The following is an 18019-nucleotide window of genomic DNA, read 5'->3' on the forward strand; positions in this document are numbered from 1 at the left end:
ACAAGGATGGGCAGGATACTCAGGCTGATGGGGTGAACGAACAAGCTCAACCCCAGGCGCTGGCTCAGAGTAACAGTGATACGGCTCAGCTCAGGCTCAGCATGGACGACCGCCTGGTCGATAAGTATGTGCACGGCGCGCAAACGGAAAATACGCTGCTACAACTGCAACGCATATTTGCTCACTTGAACAGCGACGCCAAATCGGTCAGTCTTGGCCCTGATCTGCTCACTTCTCCCCGCTTGGAACGTATTCGCGTACACGCTGTCCGGATCCTCGGATCCTGCCATTGCGACTTTTCAGCTCAGTCGAAATCTGTGGTCTGTTGTTGGCTGTGCTTGGGACTGCAGTTTTATTCGCCGGAGCTGTTCTGGGCGACATTCAAATTGTGGGGCGAGCCCATCAATGTGCGAGTGCAAAGCGACGCTGTGGAGTTTCTTCAAACACTGGTGGACCAGACCGACGAATTGCTGCAATCAGCTGGTGCGGCGCCAATTTTGGCGCCCCTCCTCAAGTTTGAGATGATAACCCAGATCATTGGTAAATCGTGCCGTCATACGTCTGAGCGACACGAGGACACCTTCAACCTGTCGCTGCCCGTCATGTCCCACGACACAATGCACGAGGCACTGCTGGATTCGGTCCAAGGGGAGATGTTCACAGGCGCCAACCAATATCGCTGCCAAGAGTGCGGTGTCAAGGTGGACGCCATGAAACGCTCATGCATCAAAACGCTGCCCCCCATGCTCATGGTACAGCTGAAGCGCTTTGGCTATGATCTGCAAACATTCCAGCCCGTTAAACACAACGTGCGCTTTGAATTTCCTCAGGAGCTCGATCTTGAGCCGTACACTTATGGTTATTTGACGCAAAAAGAACGCCAGGAGGCACAAGAGGCGGCCAGTGACGCAGACAATGCCGCAGATGCTGTTGATCTTGGTCCAGCCAACTCTGAAGGGGTTTCCCCAGCGGAAATTCCGCCCTGTTGCAAGTATCGCTTGCAGGGTGTGGTTGTGCACATGGGCAGTGCCAGCGCCGGACACTACTACAGCTTTTCTCGAACTCGCGAGACCCCAACGACGCTGGCTGATGGGAGCGCTGGCAAATGGCTCAAATTTAACGATGAGCAGGTGACTGAGGTCATCGTCAATCGCGATTTGTGTGAAGACCAGTTTTACGGTGGTGGAACTACTTACAACACAGAGTATGGTACCTTTGAGAAGAATTACTCGGCCTACATTCTCGTGTATGAGCGCCTAGACGTGCTGGAAGAGCTGCGCCAGGGGCAGAGCCTGAACCCCAGCCCACAACCACCACCAGTACAGACGCCCGCAGAGGTGGCCATGCTAGATGGCTTCGAGGTCCCCCCCCAGCTGTCGGCGGAGATTCAAGCTGGCAACCTGCGGTTTGAGTTTCTTCACCAGCTGCTGTCGCCATCCTTTGCTGGCTTTCTGACGACTCTGGTGCAACAGGGACTGTACACCCCACCAGTCGTCTTGGCAACACAGGCCCTGCTGCGCGTTGGCTTGCGCGTCGCAACAGCGGTCTGGGCCTCTTCCGAGGAGCTCATCAAGAGCGTGACAATGAGTCTTGCCAACCCAATTTTTGCAGTGGCTGTCCGTGAGGTTCTGGCCGCGGACGGCGCGCTCGTTACCGATCTCCTGCAAGCCCTTCGTAACGGCGTCATGCGCTCACGTTTGCTTGAGTTGGTTGAAACGGCCATGACTAGCCTGCCTGCCGAGTCCGAGATCAGCGCAGGCTTACGCATGCCCTATGGGCCAGTCATTCAGGCCCTGTTGGCGGCAGACCTACCTGTGGATCATGACGGCTGCGCGCCACTTCTTTCTACCTTGTTCTGCATCCTGCGCCAGGTTCCTGCCGGACTGCGGCCTGACTGTTGCCTGGATGCCATAGCTGGCTATGCATCCCGTCTGTTGTTGTCTGAAGACGGTTCGCTCAACGGCCCAGGCACGCTGATACCGGAGGTCTCGGCCAAGTTGCGAGAGCTAGTGAGTATCTTATGCCAGTACAGCAATCTCTGCGCCCACCACGACGATGATACTGTCCCCGTGCGCGGCAGCACAAACCCCGACATCGACAACTTCATGCCAGGCAAACCACGAGACCGGGTTGAACAGCCCGCTCTCCTTGTAGGAGAGCCGCCGCTGGCACCGTTGTCGGATAATCTCGCGCGAGTGATATTCCACGCAGATTTTGTGCGCTTTATGTTTGACTCGGAGCAGCTGGAAGACCCGGTTTTGGAGCAGGCGTTACTGCATCTTGCGTTTGGTAATCGACGCCTCTCACTCATAATCTTGCATGAGTACATGACGGCATTTGCCCGGCGCCAGCTGCCCTTTCAAGGTCTGATGGCTTGGCTCTCGGCCTTTTGGGCTTTGCGCGACGGCCTGGACGAGTGGCGGCAAAAGCTTATCTTACATGGCGGTGAGGTGCAAGATGCTGGAGGTTACGTCGGGTCTGTGAAAAAAACCCGGGGTCTGGTAAAGCTCGTAGAAGGCAATGAGCAAGTTGCGGTGCGATACCGCTATCTGAAGGTGTTGCTGGCACTCGGCGAGCAGCACCCAGGGCTGATGACGCTTGTACCAGGCTCTGTGTGCCTGGCCTTGCAGGTGGCCGCCGACGAAATGAATACGATTGCAACACCGGCATACAGCGTCTCCGACAACAACGAAACCTGGAACCAGAATCGCCTAGTTCGGTCAGATTCTTTTAGGACGACGATGACGCTAGTTCGCAACGTTCTGAAGCCCACCGAAACTGAGGCACAAGGCTCTTTGGAGATCCCATCGGCGACAAACGGCGAGGCGCAGAGTAATGGCTCTGCCTTGAATGATGAAAATGAGTTGGTCGGTGACGTCTGGACCTCGATGCCTATGGACCGAATGTCGCCACACAGCGAGACCGACATGATTGAGAACGAGAGTGAAGCCTGATTCAACGGCCCTTTTGCCCCACCCCACCCCACCCCTCCCTCTCTGCGGGTGTAGCATGGGATCAGATTGATTGCACGGTGTGCGTCGTCTTATTGGAAAGAGCACTCTGTATCGATGTGATTGTGTATGGATAGCATTTTTTTGTCATTGTACGAGATGACAACCAAATCGAGCAGGAGCATCAAAAAGAGCGCCCAAAAGTCTGTGTATGCTGTGTTTCTGAATGAACCTGTTTTTTAAGATTGAGTAAAAGACAAAAGAGAAGAAGAGTTACAGTGTGCGCAAGCAGAGGCCAGCACCATGCGATTGTTGCAAAGGGAGGCGATAAGCCAAGCGGGGCGAGTACGTCATTTAATCGAGCAATGCCGCCAGCCGGCGAAGTGCCTCGTCCATTTCCTCTGGCGTGGCTGCAGAATACGTCCCAATGTCCTGAATGAGCTGAGCATCAGCCACGAGTAGGCAACAGAGAGATGCTGAGGCGAGGCGAAACAGACCCATGGAGAAGGTGGCACGAAGGTAGGGCGTCTTGGATAAGGGCGTTTCGGGCGTCGTCAACAAATGATGGTCCACGTCCGCTGGCAAAAAGGCGTCGCCAGGCACAAAGAGTACCTGGAAAACAAAACAAAACAGTGAGGCTCAGGCGATATCAGGGACAAATCAGATAACAAAAAAAAGAATGATGATTGAAAGAAGGATTAAGGTGCCCCGAGAAAGCCGTGCTGCGTGGTGCTCCAGTTGCTCCGCAATTCACCTTCTGCTCGACGGCTCGCTTCGTGATAAGCTCCTTTTGGCCGTGCAGCCAACGCCCACGAGTCCAGATGTTTCAGACAACGACCGTAGTGAGAGCTGGTAGGGATGCGGGCACCAGGCATAAGCACAATGGCGTTCTGCGACATCGTACCTTGGTATCGTCCACGTTGTTAAGTCGAATCCAAAGACACATGCCCGCGGTGATGTTCTTGTTCCATGTAGCTTTGCCTGCCAAGTGTCGCTGGCAGGAATTATAGAAAGTCCATCACAAAGGTGAGAGGCGAGGCCAGTCATCGAGCGTCTGGTGATAAAGATTTGGAACATGGCAACACCAGCAAGTAGCTCACATCAGCTGCTGCCAAAAGCGCATCTCGCTGCTTGCGATAAAAGTCGGACACTTGCTGCACGTGCTCCTCAAAGCCATCGTAACCCCAATGCTGTAGGAGCTTCAAGAGAATGGCCTGGCGTGCGCGGAAGAATAAGATGTAAAAGATGGTGGAGTGAGGCTTGCCAAGTTGACAAGCGCAAATCTGCATAGGCTAACCTGAGACACGCCCGAAGGATGCAAGGTAGTGGCTTGGCTCTGAAGGTTGATACGGTCAATCAATGGCTCGGGTCCTGAGACCATGCCCAGGCGCAAACCAGAGGAGACAATCTTGGAAATCGAATCGAAGCGCAGGACGCGACCATCCACATCCATGCTGAGCAGGCTGCAACATCGAAGAACCTTTGAGTTCAAACGGCGCGCAAAGCAAAGCCAGGCAGCGCATCAAGAAGTGGCAGCAGATGAAATGCCGTGGCAGGAGGAGGATCGAACCTAGGTGGACGTTTGGGCTCAAAGTTGAGGTATCGGTAGGCGTCGTCCTCTAGAATGAGAAGGTTGTGACGCTGCGCAACCTGATACAGTTCCTGCCTGATGGTGGGCATGGTTATTCAAGAGTACGCACATCCTCGTATGCTTTGGCAGAATCAAAGCGAAAGGTCACTGACATCGAGCGAGCGAGGCAGTGTTGACTAACCGACGACTAATGGACATTGTCACCCCCGAAGGATTGCCGCCGCTTGGGATTGTGTACAAAACGCGGGGCTTGGGTGCTTTTTCCTTGAGCGAGCAAAATTGAGCCATTGGCAAAACACGTCAGACTCGTGCAAAGCACACGGACGCTGAACCAAGGCTGGAGACAGAAGAGGGTTGGAAGGGAATGTATGCCCATCCGCTTGAGACGTGCCAGAGTGCAGGAGCAAGGCGACGGTTGATACCTTGGACGCGTCCCAGTTGGAGAGGCGCTCATCAAGCTCTGCTGGCTTGATGCCTTGATCATCAGTCGAGATGAGGACAAGCTTGACCTGCTTGGGGTATAGACCAGCCAGGGTGCCACTGCAGTGGCGGTATGGGACATCAGCGCATCTTCGAGAGGCAAGTTGGCGGATGGAACAAGGTCGAGAGGCCCACGCAGACTCAACCTGTAGGTCGGCGCCTCCAGAATGACGGCATCACCCTTGTCCAAGAGCATGTCAAAGCAGCGTGTCACAGCTTCTTGACTACCGTTGGTGATGGTCAAGCGCAAATTGTCGGCCGTGGCCTAACAGAAGAAATCATTACGGGGCCTTGTGAGGTGCTACGTCGAAAACGTTGGGGCTTTGAATAAAAGGAGGGGAAGAAGGGGGTAAGGGGCGGCTCGGAACCTGCGGAGGAGTGTGCTCTTTCAAAAGGAGCTCGTGCAACCACTGGTTCAGAGCTGGGAGGCCTGGCGTCGGCGAATATTGCAGGGCCACGGCCGTCTCAGCTGGTGACAAGCATAGTTTCTGAAGTAGTAGAGAATGAGGACAAGCCGGATCCAGCAGCATGCTTGATCCCATCGCCTTTGTGAAGAGAGGGGGTGTTCTTCTTTAAAGCAAACATACCTCGCCCGATTTAAGGTTGATGTCCAGAGAGGCGATTGGGAAGGTTTCAGGATTGGGCATCCCACCACCCAAACTGATCATGCCAGGCAAGTTGACCAAGGGCTGTAAAGCACGAATAGGAGAGGGCTGGCGACGCAGGCTCGTCTCACTAAGAAACGAAGCGTAATCCATGCCGCCACCTGACCAGGAACCGGCAGACACGTCAACCAAGAGGCATCAGCTCAAAGAGTCAATCCCAGCGCGCGAGCTCCCACGCCACTTGATCAAAATACATGTTCGTCGCACCCTGTGCACAAAAGCACCAGCCTTTCCACTGCCCCTCACCTGCCCACCACAGCCTCCACCCTTGCTTACCCTTGCCCACCCCTCCTCCAACAGCCAGTCCAAGGAACGAGCAAGTCCAACCGGTCCGCAGCCACTGATCACCACTGATACCGACGACCGACCCAAGTCACGTACGTGCCATCGTCGTCGTTGTGAAGAAGCGTCGCGCCATTCTAGCCCAGTTGTCAGACAAAAAAATGCGCCCCTCTAACCGCTCCTCCATAATGATAAGTATAATACTTATTTATTACGCTTGGCGAAGGGGATAAATGTGTTTTATATCACACTTTAGCGGATTGATTTTGTCAAGCGCCGGATGCAGATGTGAAAATTCGGAAAAAAAACAGAATTTCGGCTCTGGGGGTGCGGATTCAGATTTCGGCAGCGCGTGTGTGTTGCGTGAGGGTGGATGGCGAGCGCGGGCAGGATGGAGGCCACTGGGCGGGGAAGGATTTTTAGGCCTTGTTGGCAGGTTCTATCCATGGCTGCCGCTCTGGTCTTGGCAGGGACATGTGTGTGTATGGCTGAAGTTCGAGCCGGCGCGGCTGGCGACAACCCGCATGTCCAGGGCTCCAGCGACGTGGTTGACCCAGCCGCCCAGGTTGGAGGTAGCCACGTCGGACCAGACCTGGGCAATGGTGATCCTGGCATAGACACTGATGGCGGCCCTAGGCTACAGCAAGAATCGCAATCGTCGTTCCTTCCTGATCGCGTGTGCATTACCGTTTCGGTCGGTTTTAACGCACATGCATATCATTTTGCCCGACCCTGAGCCGATTTGGTGTCTCATCGACATGTCATACCACTGCTGCATCGCCTCAGTTTCAAGCCCCGTATGACCAGCCCTATGCCAGAGGTAGCATGATGGCTTTCTGCAGGACCGCCTAAATGATGGCTGACGCGCGCACTGAAGGCGCTGTCTCACCCATCTGAACGAACGGACACACAGATGAGGGCCAGAGCCCATTTCATCTATATGAGCAGCTTTCCGAGCTGAACCGGACTGTTTTCCTGATAGAACCTACCCTGACGGGTGAAACCCTTCGCGTGCGTTCAAAGCCTCGAGAGAGCACAAGAGCCATTTACTTCTAGACGCGCTTGCCCGACCACCCACGATCCAGCTTGCGCCAACATTTGCTGATCATCCACCATCCCTCCTCGTTGATCAGTATCCAGGCGCGTGGGTACCACTGAGGCACCGCTTCCCCGTCCTGCCATACGGTCGTGGTCGCTACTCTGGTTGCCAGCTTTGGATAGAGACCAGTGCGTCGTCTTGTGCATGTCTTTACCCCAGGCTGGCGTCTCTTCAACTGATGTCACACTCCAATGTCTCACCCCACCTCCTGTTGTTCAACCTTGGGGGCTATCTGCTTCCCGACAACAGCCGGTGCCTTGTCAGCTGTGCAGAGCACATCACTTCAAATCTATGGTGCCAAGGTCGGAGCCTTACGACCGCCCATGCTCCAAGCGCTCGCGTGTTTCGCGTGGTTGCATTGTGTCTCCCCACGATGACTGCCCCTCGTGCAGGTGACCAAACTTGTAGCAGTGGATTTGATGCGCCACTTTATGGACCCCTTGGTCTTTGATCGAACGGACTTGACTTCTCCCACCCCCGCCGTTTTACAACACTACGATGCCATCCTCGTCCCTAGCGCCCTCTGGACGTAAGTACGATAGATCAAGACCCACAGCATACGTCTTCTGTCTCAAGTCTCTGAGATCAGAACCTCGAGATACATGGCATGCCGCACAGCTCGCTGTGCCCAACCCGCACCTTACTGTGCATTGAGCCTCTGCTGCACCTATGCAGGCAACTCGGTAGCTTTTTGGAAGTGTTTTTCAATACAACTGTCCTGTCTGTCCCGCTGGCCTACTCGCCGGTCTTGTATGAGACATATGCCAGTCATGCTCGGTCACATGGTGCCGACTTGCACCCAGAAACTGCTGCTACCGTTCGTGAACCTACACGCTGCTGATTTGCCTTTATTGCAGTGGGATATCTCGCGCTCATGTGGCTCCATGCGTCGCTGGTGGGCTCAAAGGTGACCGTGTTGGAAAGCAATCGTTTCGTCGAAAGCCAGGCCTCCCTGCCCTTGATTGCAGCTGAAATGGTCCAACGTGCAGCACCAGAGCTCATATCCAGCGTTCGCGTCCATCATGCCCAACACTTGCCTCGGGCCCGACACGAGGTGCGTGGAACATTTGGAGGCTTTGATCCACCGATGCGAGCGTCCAAGACAATGATGCTCACGGACGCCTCTCTCAAATAGTGGCCGTATTTCCTCACGTCGGCGCTGACCAAGCTGGCTGCCACAAACAAGACGATCTTGCTGGCCGAGTCAGTGCACCATGTACCGAGATGCTTGCGCGCTTGTGCGGTCAAGACTCTTTCCTTCTTGGGCTTGGAGAATTTGCCTTGCCTGGCGTTTATGTCCCATTTGTTTTACTTCCAAGGCCTTGTCGCTTCATGCGTTTGACTCCAGCCTTGACTCATGATTTTGGGGGATATGTACCCGTTGTTGACGATGCTTAGGCCTATTCTACCCTTGGCACTGGCCGCAAGCCGGGTGGTGGTATCCCATCGTGCCGAAGGGTCTTTGGCACCATGGCAACTTGACGCTTTGTATGCCGGAGCAATGGTGGTGCATAATGTCGTGGAACTGCAGGTTAGTCATGGGGCACCGGACCGCCCTTGACTCTGTCCGACAACTACCAACACTTTCCCCTTCCACGGACATGACACCTTTGTGTTCGGCCCTGCCTGTAGGCCTGTGGTGCTTTTTATCACGGCGACGATGTCCGCAGCGCTGCGCGTCATTTGCAGCAGATCCTCAATCATACGAGTGGCACCTTGAGCTCGGGCCCTGCCTGCGTCGCGAACTTCATCTCATCCAACCCCCGCAACCTTGAGCGGTGGGCAAGCACATTGACCAAAGTCATGACTCAAGTGTGCCCAGCAGATCAAGAAGCTCGGCTGCAAGAGTATCGCCTGGCCTATGGCATTGCGGTCGACCGATTTGGTGCGTGAAACTGGCTGACTGGCCCGGGTAAAGAATGTGGCAGCTTACTCAGCTGGCTTGATGTCGCACTAGGCCCTCCCGTTGAAGTGGACATGGATGCGCGCACATTGCTCACGCTAGAAGAGCCAGACGAAACGCTCAAAGTGCTGCGCGCAGAGCGACTGGCTGGTCTGCCTGCTGATGTTTTGCTCGAGCCACCCGAGTTGGGCCTAGGCCGCCCTCCAGCAGCTGCGAGGGTGTCCATGGAGGAGAAGGAGGCGCAGGCCAAGAAAATGAATGTTGCCATACCAATTCGAGTGGACAAGCAAAACAATGCCAGTATTTGGTCGTCAGGTATGGGCTAAGCAACCATGTACCATCTTTGTGCTCTTGCCCTTCTGCCCGTCGCTTGATCCTGATGACACCTTGCAATTTGCACGGTATTTGATATGCGTGCTTGCTTGGGTCACAACCGCAGAGGCAACCATGACGGCCTTGTACGTGCTTGATGTGATTGAAGCCTCGAGACATTGGGAGGTTGTGTTGGCAAATGTGGGCACTGGCGGCCGTGAGGTGAGTAGATGCAAAGCCCGAGCCCCGCGTGCCACATGCCGGGCGCCTCCCGCGAGGTCTGTGCGTGTGTTTTCGATCCATGCAGAGCTGTTTGGTCATGGATTTTGAGCGGTGCTTTGATAGGATGTACCAATGGATTGGGGATTGCGATCCAACACTCTCTTCAGCTCCTTTGACAACGTCCGGAAGCTTCCAATCCACGTGCGTTATTAGACTCGCCGCCATTTTGGGCATTTTCTGGACTTGTTCATCGTAGGGCTGTTTGGCAAATGACAGGCGTGGATTGACTTGGGTTTCTTGACCCAAGACCAGTTGAATAATATTCAACTCGCTCAGCAGAAGGTGGGTGTCTACCAGGGACTGCACGTGCAAAAGCTCCAAGTGGAGTGATTGACCTTTGTTTGCTTGTTCCATTGGTTGTTTGCTTGCTTGCTGCCCTCAGGTTTTGACTTTGCGCTTTCGAAACGATCTACGCGACGATTCGGACATGAATGTTTTCGACAACTCACTCACTCGTGCGCCAGCCACCGCTACCCACGTGAGAAGATTGACAATGTTTTTGCTCGTCCGCCGCACCTTCAAGGGCGCAGTTATTCACTTCACGTGTGCACGACGACTGAATAACGATCACGATCACGACAGGGCTTTGATGGTGTGCTGGTGTTTCCTGCGTTTGCCAAGTGAGTGGGCTGTGCGGTTGGGTCTCGAGAGGTGCTTTGGGCTGAAGCAAGTTCTAATTTTTGCATTGTTTTTTTCGACCGCACCGTTTTTAGAACAAACTTGGCATACCTCGAGGTCAAATTTAATGCGCCCACACGTCGCGTTCCGCGCACCTGGAACCCGCGGTGAGCTCGCCACATGTTGCCCCTTTTTTGTGCAGCTTACTCGCCTTTCTCATACCAATGCGCCTGTGTTTCAATTTGCATGAAGACGTTTTAATATCCTGGCTCAAGCTGAGCCGCGCGGTCCGTGGTTCCAGCGCCCGCGACCCGAGGTCTGTTAAATCGCGCAGAGTCGTGTTTGAGATTAAAGCCGGCCGCTGGTGTCATGCTAAGATGCTGTTTTTACATACGACTGCCTGTCTGCAGAACGGAACGACCATCCTGGTTCTGGAGCCCAACGAGAACGTCCACCAGCAAGCTGTTCTTCCATTGACCATTATTAATAAGGTGCAGAAGACTTGCTTGCACGTATGCGCCTATCGTGCTATCATAACCGTGCCTGCTTCCGTCACTGCATGGCGCACAGCTGTATGAGGACAGTGCCGAAGAGAGCTGGTTTGCAGGAGTACAGGTGCTCCATTCACAAGATATTTATCACCATGGGGATTTCCAGGCCTTTTTACGGTATGCCCAAAACGTTTTGTCTGCAAAGATGATGCTTGAAGATGGCTCACGTTTGCTACGTGCGGCAGGCAAGGATTGAGCTTGCCCCTGGACAAAGTATGGCTGCGAGCAAGCTCCCCAACACCTTGGGCGTTGGCCGATGGAGCTGACGTGATTGTGACCCATCAGTGGGACCAGCCAGATAGCTATGCGTACCTTGATGCACTGCACAGCGGTCTCCCAGTGGTCCACAATTCGCCATTTTTCAAGGTAATTGCAATCACCCAACGCTTTTACGTGGTTTTGTTTTTGTTTCGTTCAAGCCTCTGAGACTGACCACCACCTCAACACTTCAACGCTTTTTGTCTGTGGCATCTGCAGTGTGGGTTTCGTTACAGTGCGGACAACGTGACCGAAGCAGTTTGGGCCTTGCAAAAAGCAGTTGCCAGCGTCTACACGAATGAGAGCGCAAGCAACAAAGAAGTGGTGAGAACAATACCCGCCTGCCTCACACTGTCCCACGATGCTTGGGATTCGGAGTGTCCTAAAGACCGTGCCCCGCCGATTGACTCTGCTGCTCACTGCTTGCAGATATCATCCTGTTTGTGGAACTATCACACTGAAAATCCAGAGGTCGTGACAAGCTGGCTGGTGGTGATGGAAGACTTGCTGGCGCAGCCACGCTCTCAGCAACGAGTGGCGGAGCTTGAGCAGTACCGCCTTGAGCAGAGCCAAACACTAGGTACGCCTTCCACCATGCCGCCCGAAACCTGCTGCCAAGAGCAGGGCGAGTCTGCACAGGAGGCGGGAGATGCATGGGCCGCCTGGACGTGGCAGGCTGGCATTTTCTAACCAAGGGGATGGATGCTTTAATCGGTGGTTTGCATCGTATCTAGGACCTGCGACCTCGCCACTTCAAGCTGACCACGAACGTCTGCAGCGAGAGCGAGAAGTAGAACTGGGGTCTGCATGGTCTCGAAACCGCACCTCCTACACCATTGGTCTTACCATGAGGTATGCGTCAGCACGTTGAGCGCATCGTTTGCTTCTGCGTTGACGCTCTCTCACGTTTGCACGAGTCTGGTGAAAATTATGGAACAGCATACCAAGCAATGCATCAAGCATATTTACCAACGGAGCCAAGCAGACTGCATTTTTCATCAGGGAGATGCTAACATATCAACAGCGCCATCAGGTAACACGAGGCCAGCACAAGCGTCGATCATGCTTTGCACAATTAACAAAAGGTTGGGGTTGCTAGGTCATCTTGATCAATTTGGACCGAGGCAACGAGTCGACGGCACTTGCCGATTGGAGGTTGGACGGCCAGCCCATTGTGTCCTTCCACGAATGTGAGACCATCGCTACTACTCCATTTGCAACCTGCCGGCAAGAGCACCTTGGTTCACGGCGGGGCTTGTTGTATACGCTTCCACGCACAGCCTTGGCCTTGGACATTGACGTGTACATGGAAGTGGGCATGCAGCTGAGCACGCGCCAAATCTCACTGGCCCAATTGAATGGGGCCAAGGTAAGAGTGCCAACGAGAGCCCTAGCTGTGCAGGCTCAGAGCTGCCCTTGGGTGAGCGTGACGTGAAATGAAGTGCTCATGTGCTGGGCGTGGCGTGCACCAGGTTGCGACCTATCGAAGCGGCAATGATCACGTCATGTGCATCGAGACCATGTTGTACGAACTTGACCGCTGCTCCATTTATTCGGCCACAGGCTACGACGCCATTTGGACACTTCCGTCTTTTGATTAGTGAGTGTTGGCCGCTATTGCTAGATATTGGTGAGGTGCTGTTCAGTTGTATCTGACATTGCCATGTCTGTGCATCTCTGAATAATGTCTGAATGAGCCAGCCTCGAGGCGCTGGATACGACCGCTTTCGAGCACGCAAGCTTTGCGACCGTGCCTTTCACGTGGAGCCCGCGCTTCCTGAACTACACGCTGCAGCAAATGCAATCTCGACGGTTCTACACGGCACGGGGCCAGGCCAAGCACGTGGGTGTATTCGAGAGCAATCTGCATCTGGTGAAGACCGACATCATACCCGTGGCCATTTTGGAGGCATTTTATCGCCGCTATCCGAATCTGTTGGCCAAGGCCCATGTCACGAATGCCCTCAAGGTCTGAAGCGAGCTGACGGGCGCTATTCCAACAACCGGATGGTTGTTTTTGTCGTTTGTTGCGCCTGTGAAAATAGGTGTGGAGCTTAATTGCCCGCTGCGCGCTCACTCGTGCGATGGGGGCTGTGATCTAGACAAGCGAACACGAGCTGTACAAGAGTTGGCGGGATCGACGTCTGAGGGCAGCACAAGATGGCCGTTTGGAGTTCAAGGGTATGTGGGTGGAAGAACAGCATTTGTTGGGTTTGGGTTTGGGTTTGGTTGTGCAATTCCTTCACCCAGCCCGTGTCTCAACGTTGCCTTCCTTGCATGGCCATGAACGCCGCTAGGGCGTTTCAAGCTTCCGTGGTTTCTGTCGGCACATGCGGATGTGCTGCTCAGCTACCAATGGAATAACGCGCTCAACTATCTTTATTTGGATACCATGTATCTGGGCTACCCAATGGTGCACAATTCCCCCTTTTTTCAGGTTCGATCGATGATGCGTGTGGAAATTGGGACGGGAGGCTGGGCTCGGGTCGCAACGGCCGTGTTGCGTGTGACAGGCTTAAATCTCGTGTGGCAACGCTGGGTATTTGGGGGCATGATCAGGACTGCGGATTCTATTATCCTGCTCGCGACGTGGCTGCTGGCGCCCAGGCCCTCTATTCGGCAACGACGACGTTTGATGCAGAGATGAAAAGTCACTACCAGGCGTATGCCAATTGCACCTTTCGACACCTCACTACCAACCCGGACAACGTTCTTGGTCAGTGATGCTAGATTGAGTTGCCGCTCGACAAAGTCTTTGTTGCTCCGCCTCTGACCGACGCCTGCTTGCAGCCTGGGAGCGGGAGCTGGATCGGCTTGTCCAGCAGCCGCGAGCACTGGGTCGTGAAACAGCCCTGCGAGAGTGGGCCCTACACAACGCGCACGCCCTGCAGCTCCTGGTGACGCCGTCGGATCTGGGTCGACAATTGCTCGATGCTCTGGCCTCACAACCTGACCGCGTCGCCAACAGCTCGGAGTTGGCAGCCACGTCACCGCCACTACCACCGTCAAAGGGCCCAAATGCCATTCCTGAGTCCGTTGAGGGCGCAGGCGACGAGGGCCTGGCCGATCCATCTGGCACCGTGCCCAAGGAGCCAGATCAGGGGGTTCGCGAAGCTGCAGCTGAACTAGAGACTGAGGAGCCCATGGCCCAGAGTGCACCTAAACTGGCTGGTCTTGAGGCACGTCTGGCCCACCGCCATGACCAACAGCAAGAATCCCAACAGCAGGTGCTTGACTTCTTGGCTGACTTTTAGGTTTAGGTCTTTAGGAGGTGAGGTGTAAGCACGCTCAGAGATGTTCAGAATCGCCAGCCAATAAGCGGCGGCAGCTGATAGCAAAACATAAGAGTGGATAATTGACATCATGACAACCGTGCACAACTGTCTTGGTCTTGATGGGATGAATGCCTTCTTTAAGTGTCTTCTTTAAGTGTGTGCTTCATGCTGTAGTGGTGAGAAGAGAAGAGGATTGTTGGACAATATTTTTTTATTTTCAATTTGTTTGGTTTTTTTTTTTTTTTTGGTTCACAAACCAAGTCATCAAGATGTGAATCACCGCCAGCGGTCAGGTGGGAAGGAAGAAAAAGAGTTCTCAAAGACATTTAATCAACCTCCTCGATGGTGGGGCCCTGGTTGCCAGAGGCATCACCAGCAGGAGCACCGCCGGGCATGCCGCCGGGCATGCCACCGGCACCCTCGGGCATGCCACCAGCCTGGTAGAGCTTGCTGACAATGGGAGAGCAGACACCCTCGAGCTCCTTCTGCTGGTGCTCGAACTCCTCCTTCTCGGCCGACTGGTTGGCGTCGAGCCAGGCGAGGACCTCGCTGCACTTGTCGACCACGGACTTCTGCTCCTCCTCGGAGACCTTGCCCTTGACCTTGTCATCGTCAAAGGTAGACTTCATGTTGTAGGCGTACGACTCGAGGGCGTTCTTGGCGGCAATCTTCTCCTTGACAGCCTCATCCTCGTTCTTGTACTTCTCAGCCTCGGCCACCATGCGCTCAATGTCGTCGGCAGAGAGACGGCCCTTGTCGTTGGTGATGGTGATCTTGTTGCTCTTGCCAGTCGACTTGTCGGCGGCCGAGACGTTCAGGATACCGTTGGCGTCAATGTCAAAGGTGACCTCAATCTGGGGCACACCACGGGGCGCGGGGGGGATGCCCGAGAGCTCGAACTTGCCCAGCATGTTGTTGTCCTTGGTCATGGCACGCTCACCCTCGAAGACCTGGATAAGCACACCAGGCTGGTTGTCCGAGTAGGTGGTGAAGGTCTGAGTCTGCTTGGTGGGGATGGTGGTGTTGCGCTTGATAAGGGCGGTCATGACACCACCGGCGGTCTCCAGACCCATGGAGAGGGGGGCAACGTCGAGCAGGAGCAGGTCCTGAACGGCCTCCGACTTGTCACCGGAGAGGATGGCGGCCTGAACGGCGGCACCGTAGGCAACAGCCTCATCGGGGTTGATGCTCTTGTTCAGCTCCTTGCCGTTGAAAAAGTCCTGGAGCAGCTTCTGGACCTTGGGGATACGAGTGGAGCCACCGACAAGGACAACCTCATCAATGGTGGACTTGTCCAGCTTGGCATCGCGGAGGGCCTTCTCGACGGGGTCGAGGGTGCCGCGGAAGAGATCGGCGCACAGGTCCTCGAAGCGAGCACGGGTGATGCTGGTGTAAAAGTCAATACCCTCGAAGAGAGAGTCAATCTCAACGTTGGCCTGGGCCGAGGCGGAGAGGGTGCGCTTGGCGCGCTCGCAAGCGGTGCGCAGGCGACGGAGGGCGCGCTTGTTGGAGGTGATGTCCTTCTTGTGCTTGCGCTTGAACTCGGTCACAAAGTGGTTGACGAGACGGTTGTCAAAGTCCTCACCGCCAAGATGGGTGTCACCGGCGGTCGACTTGACCTCGAAGATGCCATCATCGATTGAGAGGACGGACACATCGAAGGTACCGCCACCCAGGTCGAAGATGAGCACATGGGCCTCACCCTGGCTCTTCTTATCGAGACCGTAGGCAATGGCGGCAGCAGTGGGCTCGTTGATGATACGGAGCACGTTCAGGCCGGCAATGGTACCAGCATCCTTGGTGGCCTGGCGCTGGCTGTCGTTGAAGTAAGCGGGGACGGTGACGACGGCGTCCTTGACCTCGGTACCGAGGTAGGCCTCGGCAATCTCGCGCATCTTGACGAGGACCATGGAGCTAATCTCCTCAGGGAAGAACTGCTTGGTCTCACCCTTGTACTCAACCTCGAGCTTGGGACGAGAGTCAACGTTGATGACGTTGAAAGGCCAGTGCTTCATGTCGCTCTGGACGGCGGCGTCATCGAACTTGCGGCCGATAAGGCGCTTGGCATCGAAGATGGTGTTGGTGGGGTTCATGGCCACCTGGTTCTTGGCGGCGTCACCAATGAGACGCTCAGAGTCGGTAAAGGCGACATAGCTGGGCGTGGTGCGGTTGCCCTGGTCGTTGGCAATAATCTCGACCTTGCCGTGCTGGAACACGCCAACGCACGAGTAGGTCTAAAAAGAGGGTACCGAGCAGAGAGAAGCGAAGCAAAAAGGGTGAGTGTGTCGCAAGCCGCCAGTGAAGCCAGTGAACAACACGTCATTCACACAACACCCATGGCATGTGTCTTCAAGTGTTTGTTCAAGAAGTTGCAAAAAAAGGCAGTCCGACAACAAGTGACGTACCGTGCCAAGATCAATACCGATGGCGGGCATGGTGATGTTGTTGAAGAAGAAGTAAAGCTAAAAGAGTAGACACTACTGGGATGATAGCTGATGAAGCTAGCAAGAAAATGCCACTGCCCCGGCCAGCGCCGCGCCATCCAAGCGGTCGGGAGCCGTTTGGCCACGTCCACATCGTGCCACCACGTTATTGAACGTTGAGCAGGCTAAAGTTAGTAAGCAAGCCCTTACCTTATTGGCTTATTCGCCTTTTGCTTCCAAGGGTTGCTAGACGGTTCCTTTGGTTTCCACATGATGCTTACGATAACAGGGGGTGCACGTGGCAACAAGTGCCCCAGCCGCCTATGACAGCACAGCACGCAAGCATAGGTGCAGAGCAAAGGGTGTAAGGGGAGCCATGTGACTCGAAAGCAACAGAAGGTTCCAGTGGCAATGAGAAGAAGTGACGCTTTGCAAGCGTCATCCTCTAACCAAAGGTGTTGTTCAACGGATAAAACTACTATTATTTTAAGCCGATAAATTTCTACCCAACGATTCACCACCCGATAACACGGTTATTAGTAAAATACTTTTACATGGCTTCTAATGTAAGTATAATACTTACAGTGGCTAAAAGTATATTACATACAGATGTGTAGAAAAGTGAAATACTTATTTCATTTTTCGCTATACAAGCTGAATTGTTCCTAGCATGTCAGTTCACGTAGCTAAACAACAAGTTGGTGAAGCCCACCAACGCCTTCCCATGTTAAAATACCGCTACTTTGTGTCGATATTTTAGCAGTTTGTGCACAAGCGCCTCGCCCAGCCGACCCCCGTTCGGCACTGGGCTTCCTGTTTCGCTGCGACAACCGTCCCTCGCTCCTTCGTTCCCTCGCTCGCCCGCAACTCGCCGAGGAGGGGCGGCGAGCGTGGGGTTGTAGAGCCGTGAGGATCAGCGCCTTAGAAAGCTCATCCAGATGGCAGCGGCATCACTCAGCCCTGGCGATGGCCGGCGTGAACGCCTTTCCAGTACGTCTGTGCGGGGGGGTAGCTGTGTGTGTGCGTGTGTGACTGTGTCTGTGTATGTCTGTGTGTGTCCCTGTGTGTGTGTCTCCCTGCGTGTGTCTCCCTGTGTGTGTGTGTCTGTGTTTGAAGGATCGCGACATGGAGGAGGAAGGCGCGCCACCCTGAATGCCTACCCCATGTTTGTTAGGCCAAAGCAACGCCCGCCGTAGCCAACAAGTCAAGCATGAAGTCTTGGCCACTCTCACTTCGGGTCAGTCGTGTCCAAACCCGCCAATTGCATCCTGCGCAAAGGGACTTGCTCGAATTCCAGCCTCCTAGCTTTTCATCGCTGATCCTCCACGG

The 18019-nt window shown here is 54.6% G+C and overlaps 5 protein-coding genes across 5 annotated transcripts in view; 3 read left to right on the forward strand and 2 right to left on the reverse strand.

The window, feature by feature from the left end:
• The window catches only part of MONBRDRAFT_38117 (uncharacterized protein), a gene marked incomplete at both ends in the record, with an annotated part of 14269 nt that extends 11315 nt beyond the window's left edge, over positions 1–2954 (forward strand). The window contains one exon of the mRNA XM_001747986.1: positions 57–2954. Coding sequence (XP_001748038.1) covers positions 57–2954 — 2898 coding nt within the window. The remainder of the gene's footprint in view (positions 1–56) is intronic.
• Positions 2955–3226: 272 nt separating this feature from the next.
• Positions 3227–6156, reverse strand: MONBRDRAFT_33510 (uncharacterized protein; the record flags this gene model as incomplete). The annotated part of the gene is made up of 11 exons (XM_001748060.1): positions 3227–3361; positions 3449–3563; positions 3706–3738; positions 3856–3945; positions 4052–4165; positions 4249–4414; positions 4522–4613; positions 4965–5082; positions 5169–5287; positions 5610–5788; positions 6069–6156. The coding sequence occupies 11 exons, from the start codon at positions 6154–6156 to the stop codon at positions 3306–3308; spliced, it is 1170 nt and encodes a 389-aa protein (XP_001748112.1). The 3' UTR covers positions 3227–3305.
• Positions 6157–7566: 1410 nt separating this feature from the next.
• On the forward strand, positions 7567–14246 carry MONBRDRAFT_10294 (uncharacterized protein; the record flags this gene model as incomplete). Its single annotated transcript, XM_001747987.1, has 15 exons — positions 7567–7597; positions 7926–8122; positions 8701–8953; positions 9026–9286; positions 9411–9505; positions 9948–10043; positions 11212–11316; positions 11422–11572; positions 11727–11844; positions 12148–12361; positions 12465–12592; positions 12694–12961; positions 13095–13173; positions 13430–13708; positions 13783–14246. 15 exons carry the CDS (start codon positions 7567–7569, stop codon positions 14244–14246), a joined length of 2739 nt encoding a protein of 912 aa, XP_001748039.1.
• Positions 14247–14472: 226 nt separating this feature from the next.
• On the reverse strand, positions 14473–16702 carry MONBRDRAFT_35238 (uncharacterized protein; the record flags this gene model as incomplete). The annotated part of the gene is made up of 2 exons (XM_001748061.1): positions 14473–16501; positions 16673–16702. 2 exons carry the CDS (start codon positions 16700–16702, stop codon positions 14594–14596), a joined length of 1938 nt encoding a protein of 645 aa, XP_001748113.1. The 3' UTR covers positions 14473–14593.
• Positions 16703–17628: 926 nt separating this feature from the next.
• Positions 17629–18019, forward strand: part of MONBRDRAFT_27614 (uncharacterized protein) — a gene marked incomplete at both ends in the record, with an annotated part of 8813 nt that continues 8422 nt past the window's right edge. Inside the window, one exon of the mRNA XM_001747988.1 lies at positions 17629–17680. Coding sequence (XP_001748040.1) covers positions 17629–17680 — 52 coding nt within the window. The remainder of the gene's footprint in view (positions 17681–18019) is intronic.

The sequence above is a fragment of the Monosiga brevicollis genome, genomic scaffold (genome assembly GCF_000002865.3).
Source record: "Monosiga brevicollis MX1 MONBRscaffold_20 genomic scaffold, whole genome shotgun sequence".
Lineage (NCBI taxonomy): Eukaryota > Choanoflagellata > Craspedida > Salpingoecidae > Monosiga > Monosiga brevicollis.